The sequence below is a fragment of the Penaeus vannamei genome, chromosome 4, assembly GCF_042767895.1.
Source record: "Penaeus vannamei isolate JL-2024 chromosome 4, ASM4276789v1, whole genome shotgun sequence".
Taxonomy (NCBI): Eukaryota; Metazoa; Arthropoda; class Malacostraca; order Decapoda; family Penaeidae; genus Penaeus; species Penaeus vannamei.
In genome coordinates, this window is record NC_091552.1 from 11,295,956 (window position 1) to 11,299,085 (window position 3,130).

The 3,130-nt window shown below is 38.9% G+C and overlaps 1 protein-coding gene across 2 annotated transcripts in view; it reads left to right on the forward strand.

Annotated features, from left to right (window-relative positions):
- LOC113815348 (zinc finger CCHC domain-containing protein 10) overlaps positions 1-1,959 on the forward strand; it is a 3,395-nt gene extending 1,436 nt beyond the window's left edge. For both annotated transcript variants that reach the window (XM_070120652.1, XM_070120653.1), the window contains exon 2: positions 1,469-1,959. In XM_070120652.1, the coding sequence (XP_069976753.1) occupies positions 1,477-1,944 (468 nt within the window). In that variant the 5' untranslated portion in view covers positions 1,469-1,476 and the 3' untranslated portion in view covers positions 1,945-1,959. The remainder of the gene's footprint in view (positions 1-1,468) is intronic.
- Positions 1,960-3,130: the final 1,171 nt, after the last annotated feature.

Genomic DNA, 3,130 nt, shown 5'->3' on the forward strand with positions numbered 1-3,130 from the left:
CCATAAGGACTTCCTTTAAATTTTCCATACGAAATGCAGATTATCATGATACAATTTTTCAAATGCTGAAATTGAATACGCAACAGTTATATAGAAAACTTGAGAGCCCCTTTAATTATTAATTATTATCATATGATTAATTATTATCATAGGGTCTATCACGCTATGGTTATTTGTTCTAATTAATGTCATTAATTTTATGAAATGACAACAATCTAAGATCAAGTCATAGACAAATTATTCGACAGTCGTGGAACACATCAGGCATTAGAGCTATAAAAGAAAATACGTTTTCTGTACATGCCGGTCCTGAAGTGCCATCTGGAATTGATAAAAATACATTTTCTTATTTCAAATGTAGGCTACATTAAGCTTGCAAGAAAATGGTAGAGAAATCTTCAAACGTATTCTGAAGAACGAATACAATATACTGTATACACAAGTAGGGATCAGTGGTGTGGCTCTGTAAGTAGTGAACTCTGGCCTCACACAACCAGCCAGTCCCAACCCAGTCTTCCTCTCGTCCATGGTCGAACAGGAGGATGTACAGGAAAGCAACGAATGGGGCATAACTACATCTTTAGAAAGCCGAAGGGACGTTATTTAGATTAGAGTCCCAATTCCCCTAGCAAAAGTAACAGAAACTTGTGGTGCACAGTGACTAGATCTTGTTTTTAGGGCCAGCTGCCCGTTAACAGGACCGAATGAAGTTGAGACAACAGGTACCTAAGCTTAAATGTCGAAGCAACCAGGATTTCTTTGCCAAAAGATATTGCAACTAGATTAGAAAAGTTCTAGTGCTCTGGAATACAGAGAAGCTCACCAGGCATACAGGGCAGATGTACATACTGCCTGCTAAGTAGAGAATACAATGGACTGACCATCAAGTGAAGATGCAAAACGTGAAACCACGGCAGATGTGATTTAAGTTACTAGAAAGGTCTGGAAGACTTTCTTGACGGTTGACCAGGCTAACTGATTTTCCCGCCTTGTGCTATCAAAAGATAAGGGAGCAGTTAAATGTTCAACTATGCCATTTCACTGTGAAAGTGTCTGGGCACCCTCTGGCATTACCTCTGTTTATGCCTTAAACCTGCCAAAAGTAGATGTCACACGACAGTGACCAGTCTATTCCACTGATGAATGGGTCACGTGGCCATATCATAATCATCATTCACCAACAATCAAATATAACACTTGAAGTGCTGACTTACTGCATGTATGTTATTATATTTGAACATTTATTTTCTTTAAACATTTCTTGGTGCAGTTAAAACGTAAATGAAAAAGGCTTACATATTTAAAAATTCTGCTTGGTATAGCCATACCTGGTCCAAGAATTCTATCATTGAACTATAACACTCTTTTGGTTGCTTGTACATGTTTGTGTGTGTGTGTGGGGGGGGGGGGGTGTTGTTGTTGTCTTATCTACATTCTGTTCAAAAAAAATTTTCTTTCTTTTTTCCAGTTAAGAATATGACGAAATGTTGGACAGGAATTCTGCTGGTGATGCTCGCCATCCTTATGCAGAGTGGAAGAGCTACTAAACTTGCCAATTCTCCTGGTGTCTCAAGCATTGAATTGGACAGTCGCTCTGAATCTGCGGAGCAATTCGAAGATGGAGCCACTTCTTCAATCTCTAGTTCTGTTTCACCATCTGAGAGTTCGGACAGTAGCTCTAGTTCTGTTTCACCATCTGAGAGTTCGGACAGTAGCTCTAGTTCTGTTACACCATCTGCGAGTCCGGACAGTAGCTCTAGTTCTGTTACACCATCTGCGAGTTCGGACAGTAGCTCTAGTTCTGTTACACCAACTGAGCCAAATACTTCCAGTGACTCTACAAACCCAGTTAGCTCCACAACAGATACCACAGACAAACCAACACTAACAGGTAAATATTACACTCATCAGTTATATGTCCTATTGTATGCATGGTGCTGTTAATGCCTATATTATATACGTAAGCACGAAAGTATGCATGTGTGTGTTCAAGGCAGTTAGCCAGTGGGTCTGGACAATATACAATTTCTTATTAATCTTATCCTTTCGATATCAATATGCTGGTATTGATGTTAGTGTCTAAAGTAGCCTGTGGACCTCCTTCACTGGCATTTTACAGTTTCAGTTATTATGATCCTTAATGATGATAATCAATGTTGATTTGAATAAGAGTGAGAGACATCACGCCATCAGAGTAAGTCCTGACCACATTGGTCTATATTACTGAACTTTCATTGGAGGGAAATTAGTGACAAAATGATTAACTGTTTATAAACCTCTACATAGGTCCAATAGTTTATTATATTGTCGTAGTATTGTATGCATGAAGGTATTTAATATTGGACAGAGATTCCTCATTTTCCACTTGTAATTTCGTAACCTATTTTGCAATTACAATTATGTCTTTTTCAAGAAACTCCATCCCAAGGTACTGAAAGCTGTAGGAGTAAGGGTTTACATATTTTTCTCCCTTCCATGTTATACCTTGTTATTCCCCTGTTGCACTTAGCACCCTTCTGGCTGCCTGAGTAAAAGACAGCAGTCATCCAAGTAATCCTTGCCAGTTCTTCCATAATGTCACATAAACCAAAATAAACTGAAGTGTGAAATGAGGAGGATCTGATCCACACATATGAAGTCCAAGTTTCACTCTTGTGTGTCCTATCTCACGAAAAGAAGAACTGGCAACTCACGAAGGAGAACTTCGGTTCATTTTCTTTCTCGTTCCCATGAGCTTGCGCTTGTGTTTACATGTATGTTAACTCCCAAACCCGGACCAAGAGCAGATGAAGAAATATTCGTGATTTTTGCTTATATGATATTACGTTATACTCGTTAATCCAGTGACTCTCAACCTTTATGGAGTCACGGACCCCTTGAAGAATCTAATGAGAACTATGGACCCCCAACTCCTAAAAGTATTCACGTAAACATAACTTTGCGTGCAATGTGTATAATTCACTTTTGTGGAATTCATGATGAACAGATTGCAACAGAAACAACGAAGGGAAGGGCAAGAAAACACACGAATATGTCAATTCGTGTGTTTTCTTGCCCTTCCCTTCGTTGTTCCTGTTGCATAATTCACTTTATTCATTAAGATTTGATTGTCTCATACACGTACGAGATA